This window comes from Rhododendron vialii, chromosome 3a (assembly GCF_030253575.1).
Source record: "Rhododendron vialii isolate Sample 1 chromosome 3a, ASM3025357v1".
Lineage (NCBI taxonomy): Eukaryota > Viridiplantae > Streptophyta > Magnoliopsida > Ericales > Ericaceae > Rhododendron > Rhododendron vialii.
The window spans coordinates 25559926-25583103 of NC_080559.1; the positions used below are offsets into that span (position 1 = coordinate 25559926).

The following is a 23178-nucleotide window of genomic DNA, read 5'->3' on the forward strand; positions in this document are numbered from 1 at the left end:
TAGACTTTCTGCTAATTATATAAGTATTGTAGCACAAAAAATATATTTTTATTTGCGAAGTCTTAAGAGACACAATTAAAATATTAGTTAATAAACCATTGTGGATGCTCTAATGTTTACAAACAGGGATCCGCTATTCACCCATCAGGTAATTACAAGACATGATTTCCTTTGTCTTTTCGATGTGTAGAAGTCTTTCTAGTCTTCCTCATTTGTCTATTTCCAAGTCTTCCTTGTGTACTAGAGAAAGTGTGGTTAGAAGGGACGCGGGGGCTCTGCTGCCCAGGGGTGGGCAGCAGCCCCTGCCCTCACTCACACACACTCACACACGGCACCGTTTCGTTAAAGCAAAACAAAAAACTCTTCCGCTTGCAATCCTAAGGAGCAGAAACGTGATTATGAGAGCCTTAGAGTTAAAATTTAATTATGTCTCTTTAGAATAATATGATCAGAATAATAAGATCTTCACGTCAATTCAAACGGATTGAAAATTGGAGCACTTAATTTTTTAATCATATTTTTTAATATATAAACTGTCTAAAAAATTAAGTGTGCCACTTTTTAATTCGTTTGAACAAGTACGAATATCTTATTATTCTAATCATATTATTTTAAAGAGATATAATTAATTTTTGTCTCTAGGACTCTCATAATTAAGTATCTGCTCTTTATTTAGAATCCTGTAGATCAGAAACGTGATTATGAGAGTCCTATAAACAAAAGTTAATTATATCTCTTTAAAATAATATGATTAGAATAATAAGATATTCGTACTTGTTCAAACGAATTAAAAACGAATTAAAAAGTGGCACACTTAATTTTTTAGACCGTTTATATATTAAAAAATATGATTAAAAAATTAAGTGCTCCAATTTTCAATCCATTTGAATTGACGTGAAGATCTTATTATTCTGATTATATTATTCTAAAGAGACATAATTAAATTTTAACTCTAAGGCTCTCATAATCACGTTTCTGCTCCTTAGGATTGCAAGCGGAAGAGTTTTTTTTTTTTTCTTTAACGAAACGGTGCCGTGTGTGAGTGTGAAACGGTGCCGTGTGTGAGTGTGTGTGAGTGTGGGCAGGGGCTGCTGCCCACCCTGGGCAGCAGAGCCCCCGCGTCCGGTTAGAAGTCTTCTGTTTCCAAGTCTTCCTTGTGTACTAGAGAAAGTGTGGCTAGAAGTCTTTCCGGTCTTCCTCATTTGTCTGTTTCCAAGTCTTCCTTGTGTACTAGAGAAAGTGTGGTTCACGGTTGATGTTAGACGTCAGGAAGTGACTGGCCGTGTACTACAAGGTCAACTCTTGAAACACAAAGACTGGAAAAAAAAAATTGAAGTCATCGAACGGTAATAATTTTTGGTTATTAAATAAAATCAACACCAAATAAATTCCCATGATAAGAATGTGGTAGTTACCAAAAATAAAAATGGGGCACAACCATCTCATGAACCAATTAATAAAATTTATCACCAACAAAACAAGAATTCAATTTATACCCAAAAATTATACAAAGTGCGAAAGCTATGATTAAAATCATATTACTAAAATACAACATCCTATGGAGATCAAATGCAAAAAAAATCCCCAATATACCGCAAGAAACCTTGTCTAACTCCCTCACTTGCCTGAAAAAGAAGTTGGAATAAATCGGTCAGCTGAAAGCTCAGTGAATGACAAAGCACGTATATTAAATAAATTTTGGAAGCAGGGATTAAAATAATTTAGGAGAACCTAAATAAGTCTAGTAACTAGGGTATTTATTTAATTGCTTTAATAATATACAATAAAAATATAATTTTGAATACGAGGTTGATGCAAGGCAGCCTCCTTTTATGAAATTAGTTGCAATAAGAGATCACGAACTTGCTTATGTTAAAGATTATCTCTTTGAAACATAAATACAAATGGGTATGAACTAGAGGTACTCCCTCTTCGAACATACAATAATGAGAAAACTCTCAATTTTTCTTTAATTCAATAACAACCAACTTTTAATGTCACCCTATAACTTATTTTATATTAAAAAACTAAGACCGAAAAGAAATCAGTAAAACAAGAAGCTGAATCCTGATAAATCGCTAATTGACTCAATAATTACCAAAATCAAAAGATTTGAGATATTCTCAAATCTAAATACTAGAGAATAAAAGAAAACTTGCCAAAACAAATGGCACTTAAAAGCGGAATAATCAAAAATAATTTATTACCAAAATAATAAAATTAGATATCTATTTCTTAAATAGTAAGTTGTTTCCATTCTGCATCATTCTCCCCGTCTAAAAGAAACTCGTCCTCGAGTTTATAAAGTTGGATTCGTCGTAACTTGTCTGCATCAATCTTGTACCTCAAATTAATTTTTCGAACCCCAAACTGTAAAGATGAGTCAGGAAAAATAAAAGTAATATTGTTTGCCACAATTTGCTCTGAGTACGCAATCCAAATATTCTTCTTCACAATAGCTTCAGTACATTCCCAAAAAGAATCCTCAAATTGATTATCTCAACCAATCTCATCACCTTCAAGCATGGTAAAAACTTTTTTTTCCAATATTTCTGATTTTTTCCTTTCGTAATTTTCTCCACTTGTTCTTTGTCAAAAACTGGCGGTTTACTCCAATCCACAATTGGATCTGGAATAATATTTGATGTGAATGACCACTCAATGGTAGCTTCATTCACCATTGTCCTCCCCCTTGTCTGATGATTACCAGCCAAAGGTTTGGTGATAGAAACGTCATCCGACACCTCTTCCTCTTTCGAAAACCAAGATTGAACCGGATGATGGCACAGTGGGATTGCAACTTCAAAAGCCTCCATGCGTTGGGTAAGTAACCCAATCGCCGCCAAGACTTGCTACAACCTTTCCTCCATTCGAGCATCTCGAGCAACCTCATCTCGCTCATAGACTTCATCAACACTAACTGTATGACCTCCTCTTCCACCTCGACCTCCAGCACGTCCTCCGGCCATAGTCAGGATTGGAACGAGAACTCTGATACCAACTGATGCAACGCAGCCTCCTTTTATGAAATTAGTTGCTAGAAGAGATCATGAACTTGCTTATGTTAAAGATTATCTCTTTAAAACATAAACACAAATGGGTATGAACTAGAGGTACTCTCTCTTCGAACACACGATAATGAGAAAACTCTCAATTTTTCTTTAATTCAATAACAACCAACTTTTAATGTCACCCTACAACTTATTTTATACTAGAAAACTAAGACCGAAAAGGAATTAGAAAAACAAGAAGCTGAATCCTGATAAATCGCTAATTGACTCAATTATTACCAAAATTAAAAGATTTGAGATATTCTCAAATCTAAATACTAGAGAATAAAAGAAAACTTGCCAAAACAAATGGCACTTAAAAGCGGAATAATCAAAAATAATTTAATACCAAAACAATAAAATTAGATTTCCATTTCTTAAATAGTAAGCTGTTTCCATTCTGCATCAGAGGTGTACAACAGAATAACAAATTAAACCAATGAGGCATTTAACTAATAATCATTCTTAGTGGTGATCAAAACATTATATCCACCAACAATGGGGAACCACAATCAAACAGCACCATGACCAAAATAAATATCTCAAGATTGGATCCAATATCGAACTTAAAGTCACCAAGGTTGGTAGCCCGTGATACTTTTTTTCTAAGATAATCTAGCGAAAGAGAGACATTGAGCATTAGGGTCACCAGTCTCTTTCCCAATGGCTAGGGTCACTAGCACGAAGAGGCATAATTTCTCTGGACTTTTGAAAATAAATGTTTCTATTAATATCCACCAAATTCTCACCAAAAAGAATTGATACCAAACAATTTCACCGCATGCCAATTCAAAGGATGAAATATAAAAATTCATGTGTTTTCAATTAACAATTATAAATTTTCTAAAAGAGTAAATATTGAAGGGACATGGAAAAGTTTGAAAAATAAGTAATATGCTTGACCACTCATTTGAGGCCAAATGCAATGCAATCGAAGAACAACAAGAACCGAGCCTAACCTGAACAATAGAATCATATATAATCACTAACTATATTATAAAGTATAATTCTTTAACAATCTACTACTCCCTAAGAAAACAAATTTAAGATAATAGTTAGCCACCAAATCCTCCTAGTAAAATTGAAGCACAAATCCTCCAAGTAAAATTAAAAAGAAAAACATGGAAATAAGGTTGTCAAATTTTCTGACATTGGCTACTGAAATTAGGGAGTATTTGTTCATGATTTGAAAGGCTCTTATGCCAGTAAGTTAAAGGGATCATAACATTTGCCTTTTAATTTTTGCACTAAATTCCATGGACCCCTAAAAGTTTTTGTAGTTCAGATTCACTTGGATATTTGGGTCTCAAATATCAAAGTGAATCTTAATTATTAATTTCACTTTTAAGGATATTTTTGAAAAAAATTTGGCAACATAGAATTATTATTATTTTTATCCTCGGTGCATAAAATTATTGTTCCACGAAAAATATTTCAAGTAATGGTCAAGGTCTAGATCTAGACTAGACATGCCAGGGCATCATAAATAACAAGTCCTCATTTCTCCAAAGTTTCTCAATCCTTTATACTTTACCAAGTCAATAAAAGTCAAGCCAAACTACGGACCACATACCCACAATAAAGCAATAATGTTTTAGTTTTTCATTTTTTTTAGACACATCAAAAAAGTATATAATTATAATTTTCACCCAAATATTATTAAAATTATCCAAAAAAGAAAAACAAAAAAACCTGGGTCTTTTAGTCTTTTCTTTTGAATATTTTAAAAAATATTTGAATGAAAGTTATAATTACACTTTTCAATTTATCTCATCGAGACGGACCAATAATCCTCAAAAGTTTGACGAAAAATTAAAAATACGATTTTCTTTGTTTTCAATAAGGACAAACAAAAGTAAACTTTATCGAGAAAGACCAGCCTAATAACATTGGATGCAAATAAAATAATCATCACAAGCTGAAAAACCACATTGAGTTGTGTGTCTTGCATGTGATCGATCATGCTTTCATCCATGACTACGAGTGCAGCTTTTGCTTTCTTCTTTTGCTTTCTCTTCACCATTCCAAATTTCCATGTTTGCTTCTGCAATGGCATCAGCAGCAGTTCCAATCACACTCATCATAATAATATCACTTGCTTCGAAAATGAGAGGGAAGCCCTGCTTAAATTCAAGCAAGATTTGATAGACCCAATGAAACGGTTGTCCTCTTGGGATATTGGGGAGGATTGCTGCAAGTGGACCGGAGTTGTCTGTGACAACTTCACCGGTCATGTCCGCGAGATCCGACTTCGGAATCCTTACGAGGCATCTTTTGAAAATTATACGTATGAAGCTTATCAGATGTATCAATTAGGAGGAAAGCTAAATCCCTCTTTGCTCAATTTGAAGCACCTCCAATATCTGGACTTGAGCCTCAATGATTTTGAATGGGCTCCCATCCCTAGCTTCATTGGCTCTATTGCAACTTTGAGATACCTCAACCTTTCTTTGGCGGGATTCGGCGGAACCATTCCACCTCAATTAGGAAACGTCACCACCATGCGTTACCTTGATCTTCGATCTAACTACAAACTACGTTGTGGAAATTTGCAATGGCTTTCGCGTCTTGTTTTGCTACAACACCTCGATATGAGTAATAGAGACCTCAACAAAGCGTTGGATTGGCTACAGGTGACAAGCAACCTCCCTACATTGGTAGAATTACACTTGTCGAATTGTGAACTCAAGTATGTCGTCTCTCCTTCTTCAACTAACAAAATTAACTTTACATCACTTGACATCCTCGACCTTTCCTATAATTCCCTTCTGGGACCATCTGTACCAGGTTGGATTCTCAGTCTTAATCATCTAGTCTCCCTAGATTTGAGAGCATGTTTGTTTGAAGGTGGTCCACTTCCTAGTGGTCTTCAAAACATGACTTCACTCAGAGTTCTCGATTGGTCTTATAATAATTTTAATTCTACCATACCAAACTGGTTGTATAGTCTAAGCCATCTTGAGTCACTCGGTTTTCGTAGGAATCTTTTGCATGGTGCGGTGTCAATTGCCATTGAAAACTTGACTTCCCTCGTTAGCCTTGACTTATCAGACAATCAACTTCAGGGGAGTATACCAACATCACTCGGAAAACTTTGTAAGTTGAAGACAATTAGTTTATCAAGTAACGAGTTTTCTGGGGAGCTAGCAGACATTTTCATAGGTTTCTCTCGATGCAAGTCTAACGAGTCAGAGACCTTCCATTCGTGGGGGAATCATCTTCTTGGTCACTTGCCTTATGAGCTTGGTCAACTAACAAGTCTCGTCGACTTTGATCTCAATAGCAACTCTTTTTCTGGTCTCATTCCAGCGTCGATCGGAAGATTCTCATCCTTGGTAAGGTTAGATCTTTCCAATAATAAGTTCATTGGGACTCTTCCTGAAAGTCTTGGGCGTCTTGGAAAGTTAGAAGGCTTGTACATATCCGATAATTCGTTGGAGGGTGTTGTCTCTGATGTTCACTTTGCCAATCTCACGAGATTACGTCACCTAGATGCTGGTGGAAACAATTTAACTTTGAATGCAAGTGAGAATTGGGTTCCCCCTTTCCAAGTTGAACTTTTGGATTTGGATTCATGGAAGTTAGGGCCGCAGTTTCCCCTTTGGCTTCCATCTCAGATGAAGTTGTATTTTTTGAGCATAGCCAACACGGGAATTTCAGACTCCATTCCGACCTTGTTCTTGCCCATTCTTTTCAAATTAGATTACGCAGGCCTCTCTCGTAACCAAATTCGTGGAGAGATTTCCAGCATTCTAAATGTTGAGGGTTTGATTCCCATGATTGACCTAAGTTCCAACCTCTTCAATGGTTCGCTACCGCTCGTTTCCCCTACCTTGATTTGGCTAGATCTTTCGAATAATTCTTTATCAGGATCTATATACCACATGTTATGTGATACGGGAGAGGAACCTAACATGGCACGGTACCTCAATATGGGACATAATCGTTTGTCGGGAAAAATTCCCGACTGTTGGAAGCATTGGCAATCCCTAGAAATCATAAAATTAGAGAACAACAATCTGGAGGGTAGCATTCCAAGCTCCATCGGACAGTTACCTAACCTTCGATCATTGCACTTGCGGCACAACAACCTCATAGGGGAACTACCTCAAACACTGCAAAATTGCTCATCTTTGTTGATCATCGACCTTAGTGAAAACAAACTTACTGGAACCATACCACCATGGTTGGGCATTGGCTCGTTAGGATTGGTAGTTCTGGATCTGCGTTCGAATAACTTTTTGGGCAACCTTCCATATGAACTATGTCATTTAAGCTCTCTTCAAATCTTGGATGTTGCATATAACAATCTATTTGGTCCTCTGCCTAGATGTTTTGCCAATTTTAGCGTCATGGCAAAAATAAGTAAGTCAAGTTACTCGATGTATTTGCCTATTCCGAATGACACATTGGTATTTCAAGATGGTGCATTTTTGGTGACCAAAGGAAGAGAGGTTGAATATAGAACGACTCTTGGATTGGTGACAAGCATGGATCTTTCTGGAAATAATTTATCTGGAAAGATCCCAGAGGAACTCACTAAACTTGTGGGGTTATGGTCGTTAAATTTGTCTGGCAATCATTTGACAGGAAGAATTCCAAGGAATATTGGTGATATGAGACAACTAGAATCCCTTGATTTGTCACTAAATCAACTTTCTGGTGTAGTTCCTCCAAGCATGTCACGTTTGACATTCTTGAGTCACTTGAACTTGTCTTTTAACAATTTGACAGGGACAATTCCATCAAGTACTCAACTTCAAAGCATGAATGAATCTAGTTTCTATGGCAACAATCTTTGTGGGCCTCCACTCTCAAGCTGCAACTCAGACAAGACACTCCCTCCAAAAGTTGATCGACAAGCAAATGAAGAAGGAGATAGATTTTCGGAAGCGTTGTTCTTTGCAAGCATGGCACTTGGATTTGCAGTTGGGTTTTGGATTGTGTTGGGTTCTATACTGTTCAAGAGGTCTTGGAGAATCACTTATTTCCGGGTGCTAGAAGATATTTGGCACAAACTTTGTGATTTCATTTTTAAATGTCGCTATATATTTCGTACGTAGATGAAAATAGCGCTTCTTTATTCCTTTGTGAAAAAAAAAAAAAACCAGTTCAGTGTTTGGTATGCTTTATAGTTTCAACAATAGGGGAATTTTAATTGTTGGGTAGTCCATCTAGAAGATAATAGTGGGTACCTTTGAGTGTTTTTTCATTCACTATGTAACCTGTAATATATGATTGTGTAATATATCTTCTGTGGATGTAGGCTAGACTTTACTCTTTTGTATTCTGCGTTGGCTTCCATACATAATTGATTAGCTATTACAGTAAATGCGATTAGCTTCGAACTTCATTCATATATTTAACATTAATTAGCTGGATGTAAAGACTTCAAGCAGAAATTGTTTGTATTGAAAGTTCAAAAGATAAAACTATCGTCACGAAGTTACTACATGAACAAAAGAACAACTTTATTGTTATTGGCTCAATATCTTTTCACTGAAGAGTCTATACAACTACAATTCTAATGAGACCCGAGTGATTCACTACTCAATAACAGTGGTGAAAAGAGCCTTCAATAGATATATAATTCTTGGAATTTACGGAGTACATATTTTGTAGGCTTTATTGCCTATCTTATAGTTTTTTTTTTTTTTATCCGACCTATCTTATTGTACTACTAACTTTGCAGGTAAAAATACATTTTCCCGCGTATCCTATAAGCCCAGTTCATTCAATCTAAACTTCTTCAACCACTCTCTTTCCCATTCCCCAAGCTATTGATATACGAGGGCGTGGATCCTGCGACCGAGAACCATTACAGAGCAAAAGTACCCCATCATGATAACAACAATTAAATTTGCATAGCCTTGGGAAATATTACGCAGAGCAATAGTCCCAACCTTATAAAATGCAAGAAGATTGTGAAGCTTGTAAACGTCATTACCAGCTTGAATCTACTTCTTTATCTGAAATCAACTGAAATACAATTAAACATTGCAGCAGTAGAAATGAAATTTCATGAAAAGCCGACAAGAAATACCGCACAAAACAATAATTTAATTTTTGGAGGGGGACACGGCTTTGGACACAGTGGGGGTGCATTTGTATTTTGGCTTGTCTACTTATTTGGTCCTTACAAAATATGCTCGGTTTCAATTTCGTCCTCACAAAAAATTTAATTTCAATTTTACATTTCTCAACGATTTTAATGTTAGAGAAATGATATTGGCACTCCAAAAATTGATGCAGGCACTCTAAAATCAGTGTAATTCCAAAGAAAAAGAAAATGGCTTTGGAATTACACTGATTTTGAAATGTCTGCATCAATTTTTGGAGTGCCAATATCATTTTCCTAATGTTATCCTTCACTGGTCATGTCCGCGAGATCTGACTTCGGAATCCTCATGAGGAAACTTATGAAAATGATCCTGACTATGAAGCTTATAGGAGGTATCGATTAGGAGGAAAGCTAAATCCCTCTTTGCTGAATTTGAAGTCCCTCCAATATCTGGACTTGAGCAACAATGATTTTGAAGGGGCTCACATCCCTAGCTTCATTGGCTCTATTGCAACTTTGAGATACCTCAACCTTTCTGGGGCGGAATTCGGTGGAACCATTCCACCTCAACTAGGAAACGTCACTTCCATGCGTTACCTTGATCTTCGATATAACGACAGACTACTTTGTGGAAATTTGCAATGGCTTTCGCATCTTGTTTTGCTACAACACCTCGATATAAGTGGTGTAAACCTCAGCAAAGCATTGGACTGGCTACAGGTGACGAGCAACCTCCCTTCGCTGGTAGAATTATACTTGTCTGGTTGTGGACTCAAGTATGTCGTCCCTCCTTCTTCAACTGACAAAATTAACTTTACATCACTTGGCATCCTCGACCTTTCCTATAATTACTATCTTGGATCATCTGTACCAGGTTGGATTCTCAGTCTTAATCATCTAGTCTCCCTAGATTTGAGTCGATGTTTTGTTGAATGTCCACTTTCTAGTGGTCTTCAAAACATGACTTCACTCAGAGTTCTCGATTGGTCTAATAATATTTTTAATTCTACCATACCAAATTGGTTGTATAGTTTAAGCCATCTCCAGTCACTCGGTCTCAATGGGAATCGTTTGCATGGCGCGGTGTCAATTGCCATTGAAAACTTTACTTCCCTCGTTAGCCTTGACTTATCAGAAAATCAACTTCAGGGGAGTATACCAACATCACTCGGAAAACTTTGTAAGTTGAAGACAATTGATTTATCATATAACGAGTTTTCCGGGGAGGTAGCAGACATTTTCGTAGGTTTCTCTCGATGCAAGTCTAAAGAGTTAGAAACCTTCCGCTCGAGGTGGAATCTTCTTCTTGGTCACTTGTCTTATGAGCTTGGTCAACTAACAAGTCTCGCCTACTTTGATCTCTATGGAAACTCTTTTTCTGGTCCCATTCCAACGTCGATCGGAAGATTATCATCCTTGATAAGCTTAGATCTTTCCAATAATAAGTTCAATGGGACCCTTCTTGAAAGTCTTGGGCGTCTTGGAAAGTTAGAAAGCTTGTACATATCCAATAATTTGTTGGAGGGTGTCGTCTCTGATGTTCACTTTGCCAGTCTCACGAAATTACGTGACCTAGATGCTGGTGGAAACAATTTAACTTTGAATGCAAGTGAGAATTGGGTTCCCCCTTTCCAAGTTGAAATTTTGAGTTTGGATTTATGGACGTTAGGGCCACAGTTTCCCCTTTGGCTTCCATCTCAAATGAAGTTGGATTCGTTGAGCATAACCAACACAAGAATTTCAAACTCCATTCCGACCTTATTTTGGCCCAATCTTTCCAAATTATGGTTCGTAAACCTCTCTTGTAACCAAATTCGTGGAGAGATTTCAAGCATTTTAAATGTTGAGGGTTCCTTTGCCACGATTGACCTAAGTTCCAATCTCTTCAACGGTTCGCTACCGCTCATTTTCCCTAACTTGACTTGGCTAGATCTTTCGAATAACTCTTTTTCAGGATCTATTTACCACATGTTATGTGATAAGGGAGAGGAACCCAATCAATTGTACTACCTCAATATTGGACGTAATCGTTTGTCGGGAAAAATTCCCGACTGTTGGAAGCATTGGCAATCCCTAGGAATCATCAAATTAGAGAACAACAATCTGGAGGGTAGCATTCCAAGCTCCATCGGACTGCTAGCTGGACTTAATTCATTGCACTTGCGGCACAACAACCTCACAGGGGAACTACCGCAGACATTGCGAAATTGCTCATCTTTGTTGGTCATCGACCTTGGTGAAAACAAACTTACTGGAACCATACCACCGTGGATGGGCAATGCCTTGTTAGGATTGATAGTTCTGGATCTGCGTTCGAATAACTTTTCAGGCAACCTTCCATATGAACTATGTCTTTTCAGCTCTCTTCAAATCTTGGACGTTGCTCATAACAATCTATTTGGTCATGTGCCTAGATGTTTCGCCAATTTTAGGGTCATGACTGATATAAGCAACTCAAGTTACTTGATTTACTCTCGGCCTTCTCTGCGTGGCTTTTTCGAAGTTCAAGATAATGCATTTTTGGTGACCAAAGGAAGAGATGTTGAATATAGAACCACTCTTGGATTGGTGACAAGCATGGATCTTTCTGGAAATAATTTATCAGGAGGAACTCACTAAACTCTTGGCGTTGTGGTCGTTAAATTTGTCTGGCAATCATTTGACAGGAAGAATCCCAAGGAATATTGGTGATATGAGACAACTAGAATCTCTTGATTTGTCACTAAATCAACTTTCTGGTGTAATTCCTCCCAGCATGTCGAGTTTGACATTCTTGAGTCACTTGAACTTGTCTTTTAACAATTTGACAGGGTCTATTCCATCAAGTACTCAACTTCAAACCATGAATGAATCCGGTTTTTATGGCAACAATCTTTGTGGGCCTCCACTCACAAGCTGCAACCCAATCAAGACACTCCCTCCTAAAGAAGATCGACAAGGAAGTGAAGAAGATGGAGAGGGATTTTCGGAAGCGTTGTTCTTTGCAAGCATGGCACTTGGATTTGCAGTTGGGTTTTGGATTGTGTTGGGTCCTATACTGTTCAAGAGGCCTTGGAGAATCACTTATTTTCGGGTGCTAGAAGATATTTGGCATAAACTTTGCGATTTCATTTTTGAATGTCGCTATATATTTCGTAGATGAAAATAGCGCTTCTTTGTTCCTTTGTGAAAAAAGCAAAAAAAAAAAAAGGGCTCGATGTTTGGTTTGCTTTATAGTTTCAACAATAAGGGAACTATGTTGGGTTGTCCATCTAGAAGATAATAGTAACTACATGAACAAAAGAACAACTATATTGTTATTCGCTCAATATCTTTTTACTTCAGAGTCGGCTACAACTACAATTCTAATGAGACCCAAGTGTTTCACCAGTCAACGACAGTGGTGAAAGGACCCCTCAATAGATATATTATTCTTGGAATTTACATATTTCGTAGGCTTTATTGCCTATCTTACAGTTGATACCACTAAATTTGCAGGTAAAAATACATTTTCCTGCGTATCCTCTAAGCCCAGTGAATTCCTTCAAAGCTTCTACAACCACTCTCTTCAATAAATCACTAATATCACCCATTCCCCAAGCTATCGATATATGAGGGCGTGGATCCTGCGGCCAAGAACCAATGCAGAGCAAAAGTACCCCATCATGACAAGAAAAAGAACAATTAAATTTTTACTTGGATTAATACAGCAAAATGAATAGCCTTGTGAAAAATTACGAAGAACAATAGTCCCAACCTTGTAAAATTCAGGAAGATTGTGAAGCTTGTAGACCTCATTAACAGCTTGAATCTGCTTCTTTATCTGAAATCAACACAAATACAATTAAACATTGCAGCTTTTTGCAGTAGTAGTAAAATTTCATGAAAAGCCCACTTGGGATGAAATAAATTATAATAATGGAGTTCTCGAGAAACTCACGATACATGAAATACCGCACAATACAATGTGAATGCTTTTCTTTACGAGGGGGCAGAGGCAAGAAATAAATGTCATCTATTTGGAAGTATACGAAGTCAAGCACGCCAAAAACAATATAGTAGTCCGAAACGGTACAATTTATACATCAACTTTCCACTTCAAATTAGACAATGGACAAACCTCAGGAGGAGGAAAAAACCAGCAGAAAATGTGCAAAACAGTATGAAAAGGATGATTTCGAGCCTACCTCTGCCAAACCTTCTTTTCTGACCTCAACTGAAAGAAAGGAGCGTGTGCAATCATCATTCACAAACACCTCCCACTCACTAAAATCAATCAAATACCTGTTTCACATTGCAACAATGGGAGAAGATAACATCATTAACACACACACACCGAAAAAAAAAAAGTTGCTTTGCAATATCATGCTTAGGGTACGTTTGGTAACATTTATAGCTTTTTGTTTATTGAGAAGTGAAAATGCTCATTTTGTCAAAAAAAGGTTATGTTGCATTGACATGCTTAGGGTGCGTTTGGCAACGTTTATATTTTTTGTTAATAACTGAAAAAGCAATTATGTTTATTTTGTCAAAAAATGACAACTAAAAACATGTTTAGTAACATCTTGTTCTAAAATCAAATGAAAAGACATATAAACATGTTGGGTGACATGACAACCTCAGCCTCCACCACTTTCAAATCCCCAGACAGCCATAAATCTGTAGCCCTACCGATGTTACGCAGCAAATTTGTGTCTCTTCATGGACTTGTTTTTTGGTCTCTATATCTACGTCTGGATTTGCATGAAACCACCACCACCACCACTAAATTTGGGTCAGATTTTGGGGCTCTGTGTGATTTGAGGGTGATTTAATAAACTCAAATGGCGCGGGCATCATTGTGTTGGGGCTTTCGAAATTCGAAAAGGAATGCTATTTGGTCATGGTTATCAGACAAAGGATCTTGGCCATGGTGGGTGGTTAAGGTTGCCAATGGTGGAGGAGAGAGGGAGAGAGAGAATTACTGCTAACAAGATTTTTTATTCCTATTCCAGAGAGAGGGAGAGACAATTACTGCTAACAAGATTTTTTATTCCTATTCCAGAGGTTTGAACTTGAGTTGCCTACGTGATAGGTTTTAGTTACTGTTTACTCTCAAAAAACAAAAAACAAGTGAAACATATATAAGATGTTTTGACAGTTACGGAATCCTTGTAAATGTATATAGTAAGCAAAAAACAAAAACATCTTACCGAACACATTTTCTTAAGTTGTTTACAAAAACTCTTTCAACATTAATAGGGAAAAAAACTGTCACCAAACGGACCCTTAGTAATTGAATTGGAACATCATATTTGGAACTATATCTGACCTCCTCTGAAACTGAAGCTTTTGACGAAGCATTGCCACCACTGACTCGATTTGATGCACTCGAATTGGAACAGTTCTCCCCAAACTTATGTGGAATACTCTCCCCAGGGAAACTTGTTCAAGCTTCAAATCATCGGGGCACAGCACTTCGAGTGGGATGTCTACGTCGATAGCATTTAAACCAGGCACAAGAGATGAGACCCTCTTCAGAAACTGGGTCAACTCCTTCTTTGGTGTTGGAGGTATCCGAACTACAATGAAAATATAACTTATGTTGATGCAGTATTCTAACTCAGAAACTCCAATGGAAAATCGGAACACTTCGAAACTCAAGCATCATCAAACCAGACAACACCAGTAACTCTTGTCATCCAATTCCCCTTTTGACCCAACCATTTGGTTTAATCCTTAACGGTGCCTTAAGAAACACAATTGAACGAACAAATGCCATAAGACCATCTTCATTACACTCTTTTTTTTCGATAAAACTGGATTATCAATTTAGTTAAAAGCTTCATTGGATATGAATCACTCCAATGGCCCATCATGATTTTTTCCCCAAACTTCCAACTTTTAAAGGGAACCAATTTAACCCTTTTTTTATGAATAGAATTCTTCCAATCTATGTAGCACGGAGAAAGACACTAACACGCAGTGTTCTAAAACAAGGAATTAATCAGTTGGCACTTGGTGGGACCTATCCGATTAGGTCCGACTAATGGTTATTCGCCGATTATTAATTAATACGTACCGATTAATCGCTCGACAATTACTGTATAAAAAATGGGACTTATCAACCGACTATTAGAACATTGCTAGCACGGTACACAAAAATTAAAAAAAAAAAAAATGGGGCACGAACATGGCAGGGGATAGGGCAATTTTGTTCAACCAAATTTCTATCTATGTAAACCTCCACTGCAATCACTAACCATTTGGATTAGAACTCCTATCAAATGCCTTATCAACCGAAGGTGTATGCCCAATGCACGCACATATGTATTTTACATTTCACTTTTGGCTAAAGATTTTTAAAGTTATAAATATTTCATCTCAAAAAAAGCTTTAAGATTTTATAAAAACCATCCTGTCATGTCCCCATGTAGTACCCGGCGACTCCCACCATCGAAAACAATAAAATTGAAGGGACATGCCACGCGGCGTGTTCCATACGTGTCCCTGCACGACCCTGGCGTGTCGGGCATCCTCAGAGTGTCTGACACGAAAACTGCGATCTCTAGCAATGTCAGTGCTTCATAGCTCCCAATCCTTGATCTGTTAAACATTTCATCCGATCTTTTTTTAGATGAAGCTTATCCACAAAATATTCATTCATCAAATGTGGTGAAGAACCTGCTTCTTGCTTGATTTAAGTAAGAGTTAAGTTCTTCCTCAACTTGCTACCACTTTGGTGAATATGATTGGAGCACATTTTTTGCCATTTTCTCATCAAATAACTTTCATCCAACATTTTATCGTTTAATGAATGATTGGAGATGCCCAATTCTCAAAGTTATTCATAAGCAAAAGCCTTCCAAAAGACAACCTATGAATTCACTAGTCCCACGGATGGCCTGCCTTTCACCGGACTGGGGCGGGGATTAGTCGAGGTGCGCATAAGCTGGCCCAAACAATCCCTTACCGTCGAACCAAAAAAAAAAAACAATCAAAAGATACAACAGTTCTAAAAAATTCACTGCAAAAAGGGCTTTTGAGTTCAATCTTGAAGTACAGTCTACAAGTAGTACATAGTAACAGTGAATTACCCGGGATGTAAACGTGCAAAGCATAGTTTCCTTCAACGTGAGGGAAGCTCCGAACTCGACTGGGCTGACCACCTTGCCAGTAGTCTAGTGTACCTTCATCGTCAAAATACCAAACACATGGTGGGTCATAAGCTCCGAATTGTGTGCGTTATAAAGCAAGGGATTGAAAGGGTTAGGAGATTCGTTACCGAGAGAATTGGGGGGATTGAGGAGGTCGAGAGGAGGTGGAGGCAGAGGGTTTGGCGCTTGGTGTACGGAACTGGCGGCTGACGTTGGGAGAGGATCGGAGTCGGAGTCGGAGTCCCCGCCGTACGAGGATCTCAGGGCTTCCATTCTCTCTCTCTCTCTGTCTCTCTCTCTCTCTCTCTCTCTCTCTCTCCAGAATGTCGGCCACTGCTGTTTTTTACTCAAGAGCATCAGCGCGCCGATACACAAGACGAGGTGTATTTGGCTGCGGAGCATTTGGAAAAAAAAAAACCTGGGTCCGTGGAACTTGATTTTGATTAGAGAAGGAATTAAACTGCTTCCGCAAAAATTAGCCAATTAGCTTAATTTTATTTATTTTTAAGCTGTGAGTTTTTTGTTAAATATTTTTGGATTGTTAGTTTGTGTAAAAAAATTATCATCAAACTCATAATTTTCTAGAAGTGGAGTGGAATACAGTTAATGCCTCTCTTATACTCTCACACATATGGGCAGTGTTCGATTCTCGTAAGTACACATTCCCCTCCCCAAGTCTCCCATGATAGAATAGATTAGGTTTAACAAATGACAAAAAAAAAAACTCATAATTTTTTAAATAAAGACAAAAATGAGTCAAAAAATTTATCTTTTTTTTATTTTTCATTATTCAAAAAAATTTAGTTTGAATTATTATTTTTTGTTTTTCCGATTCCTCTCACAAATCACTAATTCACAAAAGAAAAACTCACCGATATAAAAAAAAAATTGAATAAAATTTTGCCAAACATCCCTAAAATTTCAGTTCGTATTAAAAACAAAACTAATTCCAATTTTATGGTGTTGTAGGGAAAATTTTAGGGTTCAAATAAAATCCCTCCTTTTATCATCCAATCTCAAATCGAGTCAAACTAAGTCACATTACTTTTGTTTCTTAAGTAATGTCACACTACTTTTGTCGATCTCAAATTGATTCGATTTGAGGTTGAGTCAATCTCAATCTCAAATCGAGTGGAACTAATCTTCGATTTGAAAACATATATAAGTTATGTAGTAATTACTCGTAGTTAATTCATTGAGGACCTGATTTGTCTACAATCCCATTAACGACTTGTTTGTTAAGAAGGGAAGAAAAGGGGATAAAGCTTGAGAGGGATAAGTGATGAGCAACCAAGATTGTATAATCTTTGTGCTCTAGTTCTCTAATTTGTAGCATTTTGATTCTCTTAAATATCTTTTGTATCTCATTTTGCACGTAAGGTTTTGTTTTGGTTGTTTCAGGTAATACGGGGTGCTAAGGCGGTTCTTAGCGCCAAAGATCGTAGTCAGAAGTATCCAAGGGTTCGAGGCAGTGAGGCAATGTTCCACCAAGCCCCGTCGGGTGATTAACCTAGTGCAAAGATGGTGTCGGGTCGCTGTCGGGCTGTCTGGGCCAAAGCAAAGCAAAGTCTGAAGTTCTGCCTCCTATGAATCGGTACTGGCCAAATCCCAGTACCGGTTCATGTTGTCCAGAGTTTACGTTTTCCAGCTTTTGAAGACCTATGAACCGGTACTGGGATTTGGCCAGTACCGGTTCATACTGCAGAATACAGCCACGTTTTTGCTGCTTTTTCTACTTTCTACTTTTGGAATATCTTCCACTTTTGGCTACTTTTAGGATATTTTTTGGGATATTTTGTGAGAGAGAGACCACCTTGTATAAATAGGGTCTCTCTCTCTCTCTCTCTTCTTGATCATCTTGTCATCTTCCACTTTAAGTCTTTTAGTTTTCTAGAACTCCATTAATGAACTTCAAGCTTTTCTAGCTAATTTCTTCAAGAACTCCTCAAGGTATTTGTCGTTTAATGTTTTCTCGTTTATTAATGTTGTAGCCGCGGACTAGATCCTTTATAAAATCAACTTTATTTTTATTTCTATCGGTTTAAATTCATGTCTTATTTTTTTGCTTTGGTTTTTGCTTTAAGTATGTGTGAGTAGTTGTTTGGCCAAGTCTTGGGATAATCTTTCCCGAGGACTTAGGTGATTATTTGGTTTTCAAATATTAGGGCTTAAAGGCATGATTTACGGAATAGTGCTTAATTTGCATTTTTGGTCCAAGCAAAGGGGTGTTAACTACTTGGTGAGGCGTTTGTCAAGCGGTCTTGGCAAGCGGCTCTCTGAGGGCTCGTGACCTCCTATGTGTTCGATAAAATTGTCAAACAAGTTGGTTCGCCTCCGTTTAATCACATCTTTCATTTAACGTAGTCATTAAAGTTAAATTCTCCGGGCGTGAGCACGCGGTCGTGACTCTCGCCTGAGTTATCCCGAGAACCGGTAACCTCCTTTGTCAAGGGTTAGAAGATCCTTAGACTTGCCTCTTTTAAGTTAATTAAGCTTTTTCCTAGTCTTTCGCCCGGGCGATTTTCACCGATTCTAAGAAAAACCTAATTGGCCGTCTTGAACGCCGCACTCTACCATATAAACCTACAATCCAAACTAGCTATATTTCGATTCTCTGTGGGTACGATCCCGGACTTCCAGATATTATGCTATCGACGACCTAGCCCTACGCTTGGGGTGTTTCAACCTTATTGGAAGGCGAGGTTCGGAGGCTAAGCATTTTTGGCGCCGTTGCCGGGGATTTCTTTATCTAGCTTATTTGGAGGATCGACAAACCATTGTAAGTACTCCATTTAATTTTCCTTTTATGTGTATTGAACTCAACTTAGCGGATACCTCTAACTGAGCCACCAATTCGACTTAAGATTTAACGAAGCTAGTCGAGCATCAATTGCCTTTTTACTTTCTATTTATTATTGCTTATATAGCTGTGGTGGTGGCATAACCCCACAAAACTGTTTGAGAACGAGGCGGTGGCATAGCCCCTCTAGTCTGCTTTATTGGTCTGTGCAAGTTGTATGCTCAATATCTATCGTAGCCCCTTATCGAATCGGATACATCGATTTGCATCTCGCGAGTTATCACCTCCATTAAGCCCAATGGCAGATCAACCGGCAGCGCACACTTTGCGCGATTATTTAACGCCAGAAAGAGATCCACATGTCTCCCCGATAGCCATTCCCACTTGCACTGCCGCTAATGCGTTTGCTTTTAAGCCAGAGTACCATCGGGTTATACCAGAGTTTCGGGGGCGTGAATTGGAGGATCCCTATGCTCACATTCGGGAATTCAAGACTATCGTTAGCACCTTTGTGACCGGGCCGGGACAGCTAGATCAAGCTCACTTGAAGTTATTTCCCTTCTCGCTCAAAGATAAGGCTAAGCAGTGGTTCCATTCTTTGAAGCCCCGCTCTTTGCTGACATGGGGGGAAGTGCAAGATGTGTTCACCACAAAGTTCTTTCCGGTCAGCCGAACCAAGCTTCTCATGGATCAAATTCAGAATTTCAAGCAAAAAGATGGGGAGGTCTTCTACAAGTATTGGGAGTGTTACAAGGATTTACTAGCGGCTGTCCCACACCACAATTTTCCCATGTATCTTGTGATTAACTATTTCTATTTGGGTTGTGATCGGGAGTCTAAGCAGCTTCTGGATACTATGGGGAGTGGTGATTTTATGGGAAAGGACCCCGACGCCACTTGGGAATTCTTAGATGCTTTGGCCGAGAGAGCTCAAACTTGGCAATACATAGACCAGGGTGACCAAGCTATGAGAAATCAAGGACCGGGAGGCTCTGGTAAGTTTTCGGTGAACGAGCATAACGGTCCTGAGACGCGGTTAGATGAGTTATCGTTAAAGTTGGACAAAATGAAGTTAGATTCGGTCCAAGTGAAGGAAGCGAAAGAAGTGAAGGAGGTTCGCCAAGTGGAAGAAGTTTGTGTCATTTGTGAGACAGTGGGTCATTCTACTGACAATTGCCATACGATCCCTGCCCTTCGACACCATTATAGTCAACTTCCCACGGAAGAGGTGTGTGCATTGAACCAACGTTGGGATCCATATTCCAATACTTACAATCCGGGGTTGAGGTCTAATCCGGCTTTCCGGTGGGGTAACCAGAATGAGGCCAGCTCGTCAACTTCTCAAGGTCCTCCTCCTCCTCAGAATCAAACATACCGCCAAAACCAGTTTCAAGGACAGCCACGGTTCCCTACGGTTCCATCTCAAGGACCTCCCGGATTCATACCGCCAAACTAGTTCCAAGGGCAAAACCAATTTCAGCATCAACAAGCACCGCCGCCACGATGTTCTCTGGAGGATACTCTGAATGCATTCTGTCAAATGCAAACTACTACCAACGAGCAAACCGCTCAAGCGTTAAACGATATAAGGAATCAAATGGGCAAGTTGACTACGTCAATTGGCATCCTACAACAAGAGAAAGGGAAGCTCCCCACTCAACCTTTGGCAAATCCTCAAAGTCAAAATTTGCTTGGAAGCTCTTCGGTGAATGTCCCCGAGTAAGCCAAGGCTATTATTTCTTTGAGGAGTGAGAAGATTGTGGATAATGCCCAAGTGGAGCCGCCGGTGATGACAAGTTTACTACCATTTTCGGCACCATTAAAGCCAACAACGCCAAATGGGGAATCTCCCAAGCCAGTTCCTACGGAAGAAGAGAAAGGAAAAGCCAAAGAGAGCGATATTCCGCCAGCTTTCACCGTTCCCGCTCCATATCCTAACCGACTAAAGTCGCCTGCCAAGCAAAATCTGAACAGTGATATCTATGAAGTTCTCAAGAAAGTGACGGTTAACCTTCCTTTGCTTGATGCTATTAAACAGATTCCATCGTACGCCAAATTTTTGAAGGAGTTGTGCACTCACAAACGGCAACTCCAAGTGCAGAAGAAGGTGTTCTTGACCGAACAAGTAAGCTCACTCTTCCAGTCAACCCTTCCGCCCAAGTATAATGATCCGAGGTGTCCTACGATATCCATCACTATTGGGGGTAAAGTTGTTGAGAAAACTCTTCTTGATTTGGGCGCAAGCGTGAATCTCCTGCCGTTCTCAGTGTATAAACAGCTCGGGTTGGGGAAAATGAAGCCGACTCGGGTGACTTTACAATTGGCAGATCGGAGTATTCAAGTTCCCAAAGGGATGGTCGAAGATGTTCTTGTTCAAGTTGACCAGTTCGTGTACCCAGTCGACTTCGTGGTTCTTGATACGTGCCCGGTCCCGGCGGCTCAATCATCCGTTCTGATCATTCTTGGCCGGTCATTTTTAGCAACATCCGATGCCGTCATTCATTGCCGAGATGGCCGACTTAACATGAGTTTTGGCAACATGAAGATGCAAGTCAACATGTTCCACATCGGTAGCCAAATGGGGGATGATGATGATGTATGCGGAGTTAGCATGCTTGACTCACTTGTTCAAGATCATGTTATGAATTTATTTGCAACGATGAGTTGGAACTCTCACTTACTTCCTCTAAGGCCGATTTTCTTGATGCCCCCGAGGTCGCGTACTTGTGCTCTTTGTTAGATGAGGAAGAGATGTGTGGTATCAACCCGTGGGTTCCAAAATTCGAGGAGCTACCTCCACTTCAGAAGCGGGTCGTTCCGTCTAGCATGGAACCCCCAGTGCTTGAGTTGAAACCACTACCAGATACCCTCAAGTATGCCTATCTTGGCGAAGGCCAAACATATCCGGTGGTAATCTCCTCCGCCCTAACCGAACTTCAGGAATTTCAATTACTCTCTAAGTTGAGGAAGCATTCAAAGGCTATTGGGTGGTCCATAGCCGATATCAAAGGAATAGATGGATCTCTTTGCTCTCATCACATTTACATGGAGGATGATGTTAAGCCCTCTCGCCAGCCTCAGTGACGATTAAACCCGATTATGAAGGATGTGGTGCGAGCGGAAGTTCTTAAATTGTTGGATGTTGGCATTATTTACCCGATAGCGGATTCCAAGTGGGTGAGCCCGATACAAGTGGTACCTAAGAAATCTGGGGTGACTGTGGTGAAAAATGACAAGGATGAGCTTATTCCAATGCGGGTTCAGACTGGTTGGCGAGTGTGTATTGATTATCGGAAGTTGAATGCCAGTACAAGAAAGGACCACTTTCCCCTTCCCTTCATCGATCAAATTTTGGAGAGAGTGGCCGGGCACAAGTTTTACTGCTTCTTGGATGGGTACTCCGGTTATAATCAGATTGAGGTGGCCTTGGAAGATCAAGAGAAGACTACTTTCACGTGCCCATTCGGGACCTTTGCGTATCGTCGTATGCCGTTCGGGCTTTGCAACGCCCCCGGTACCTTCTCAAGGTGTATTATGGGCCTTTTTAGCGACATGGTGGAGAAAATTATAGAAGTGTTCATGGACGACTTCTCGATTTTTGGTGACTCTTTTGAGGCTTGCCTTGCCAACTTGGGGTTAGTGTTAGCATGGTGCGAGGAAAAGAACCAGGTGCTGAATTGGGAGAAATGTCATTTTATGGTGTCTGAAGGCATTGTCCTTGACCATATTGTATCTTCAAAGGGTATAGAAGTGGATCAGGCAAAAATTGATTTGATTGGGAATCTTCCGACTCCAAAGTGTTTGAAGGATATCCGATCTTTCTTGGGGCATGCCGATTTCTATCGGCGTTTTATCAAAGATTTTAGTGCAATTGCCCGGCCTTTATGTCATTTGCTCGCCAAAGATGTGCCGTTCGAGTGGACGCCGGGTTGCGAGGCTGCCTTCGCCAAGTTAAAGTCAAGTCTCACCTCTCCACCTATTGTGCGATCTCCGGATTGGGAATTACCCTTCGAGCTAATGTGTGACGCCAGTGATTACGCCGTTGGAGCTGTTTTGGGTCAACGGAAGGGGAAAGAGCCGTACGTCATCTACTATGCAAGTAAGACACTCAATGAGGCTCAAATGAACTATTCGACTACAGAGAAGGAGTTG

The 23178-nt window shown here is 39.2% G+C and overlaps 3 protein-coding genes across 4 annotated transcripts; 2 read left to right on the forward strand and 1 right to left on the reverse strand.

Moving 5' to 3' along the window:
- Nucleotides 1-4952: 4952 nt before the first annotated feature.
- Nucleotides 4953-11731, forward strand: LOC131320696 (receptor-like protein EIX1). Its single transcript, XM_058351493.1, has 2 exons — nucleotides 4953-6173; nucleotides 10247-11731. The coding sequence occupies exons 1-2, from the start codon at nucleotides 5012-5014 to the stop codon at nucleotides 11728-11730; spliced, it is 2646 nt and encodes an 881-aa protein (XP_058207476.1). The 5' UTR covers nucleotides 4953-5011; the 3' UTR covers nucleotide 11731.
- Nucleotides 11732-11803: 72 nt separating this feature from the next.
- On the forward strand, nucleotides 11804-12253 carry LOC131320701 (receptor-like protein EIX2). Its single transcript, XM_058351499.1, has one exon. It carries the CDS (start codon nucleotides 11804-11806, stop codon nucleotides 12251-12253), a length of 450 nt encoding a protein of 149 aa, XP_058207482.1.
- Nucleotides 12254-12384: 131 nt separating this feature from the next.
- Nucleotides 12385-16614, reverse strand: LOC131320698 (uncharacterized). Of its 2 annotated transcripts, XM_058351496.1 has the most exons (7): nucleotides 16536-16614; nucleotides 16355-16499; nucleotides 16167-16259; nucleotides 14402-14651; nucleotides 13278-13374; nucleotides 12848-12913; nucleotides 12385-12716 (listed from the first exon to the last, which is right to left on the reverse strand). In XM_058351496.1, exons 1-7 carry the CDS (start codon nucleotides 16581-16583, stop codon nucleotides 12519-12521), a joined length of 897 nt encoding a protein of 298 aa, XP_058207479.1. In that variant the 5' UTR covers nucleotides 16584-16614; the 3' UTR covers nucleotides 12385-12518. The 2 variants fall into 2 exon arrangements, with proteins under 2 accessions (XP_058207479.1, XP_058207478.1); XM_058351495.1 differs by having other exon boundaries at nucleotides 16355-16598.
- Nucleotides 16615-23178: the final 6564 nt, after the last annotated feature.

Coding starts and splice junctions, on each gene's coding strand:
- LOC131320698 (XM_058351495.1), bottom strand. CDS start 16,583: ATGCTCTTGAGTAAAAAACAGCAGTGGCCGACATTCTGGAGAGAGAGA. Junction 14,652..16,166: donor TTTGCACGTTTACATCCCGG/GTAATTCACTGT, acceptor TTTTCATTGTAG/TTCGGATACCTCCAACACCA. Junction 13,375..14,401: donor AAGCTTCAGTTTCAGAGGAG/GTCAGATATAGT, acceptor AATGTGAAACAG/GTATTTGATTGATTTTAGTG.
- LOC131320696 (XM_058351493.1), top strand. CDS start 5,012: ATGCTTTCATCCATGACTACGAGTGCAGCTTTTGCTTTCTTCTTTTGC. Junction 6,174..10,246: donor GAAGACAATTAGTTTATCAA/GTAACGAGTTTT, acceptor TTGACTTATCAG/AAAATCAACTTCAGGGGAGT.
- LOC131320701 (XM_058351499.1), top strand. CDS start 11,804: ATGAGACAACTAGAATCTCTTGATTTGTCACTAAATCAACTTTCTGGT.